The following is a 603-nucleotide window of genomic DNA, read 5'->3' on the forward strand; positions in this document are numbered from 1 at the left end:
TGGAGCCACCCCAGGAAGTTCGGCCAGGGCTCCCGCTCCTGGTCAGTGCCCGCCCCCGCTGATGGGGTCCCCTAAGCCGCGGCAGCCGCCTCGCCTTGGTCTTTTTCCTCTCTCCTTTCCCCCCTTTCCGCTATGACCCGCCCTGACCGGCCGTGCTCTTTTCTTCCCTCGCAGCCGCGTGTGTTCCAACCGCCACGGCCTCATCCGCAAGTACGGCCTCAACATGTGCCGCCAGTGCTTCCGGCAGTACGCCAAGGATATCGGCTTCATTAAGGTGAGCGCGGTGGTGCCGCTTCCGGCCGTCTCCTCTTCCCTTTCTGGGGGTACAGCCGGCTGGAGATGTGCCCAGGTGGCCAAGGAGGCCACCAGCAGCCTGGCCTGGATCAAAAGTAGTGTGGCCAGTGGGAGGAGGGCAGTAATGGTGTCCCTGGACTCGGCACCGGGGCGACCACAGCTTGAGCTCTGGGGCCAGGTTTAAGCACCACAGGGTACGAAAGACCTTGAGGGGCTGAGGCAGGCCCAGAGCAGGGTAATGAAGCTGGGGAGGGGTCTGGGGAACATGGCTTGTGAGGAACGGCTGAGGGGCCAGGAAGAGGTTTATCT

General features: G+C 63.7%; 1 protein-coding gene across 1 annotated transcript in view; it reads left to right on the forward strand.

The window, feature by feature from the left end:
- Window positions 1-3: 3 nt before the first annotated feature.
- The window catches only part of RPS29 (ribosomal protein S29), a gene marked incomplete at its 5' end in the record, with an annotated part of 964 nt that continues 364 nt past the window's right edge, over window positions 4-603 (forward strand). Inside the window, 2 exons of the mRNA XM_008939990.1 lie at window positions 4-41; window positions 175-274. Coding sequence (XP_008938238.1) covers window positions 4-41; window positions 175-274 — 138 coding nt within the window. The remainder of the gene's footprint in view (window positions 42-174; window positions 275-603) is intronic.

Source organism: Merops nubicus, unplaced genomic scaffold (assembly GCF_000691845.1).
Source record: "Merops nubicus isolate BGI_N331 unplaced genomic scaffold, ASM69184v1 scaffold9795, whole genome shotgun sequence".
NCBI classification, from domain to species: Eukaryota; Metazoa; Chordata; class Aves; order Coraciiformes; family Meropidae; genus Merops; species Merops nubicus.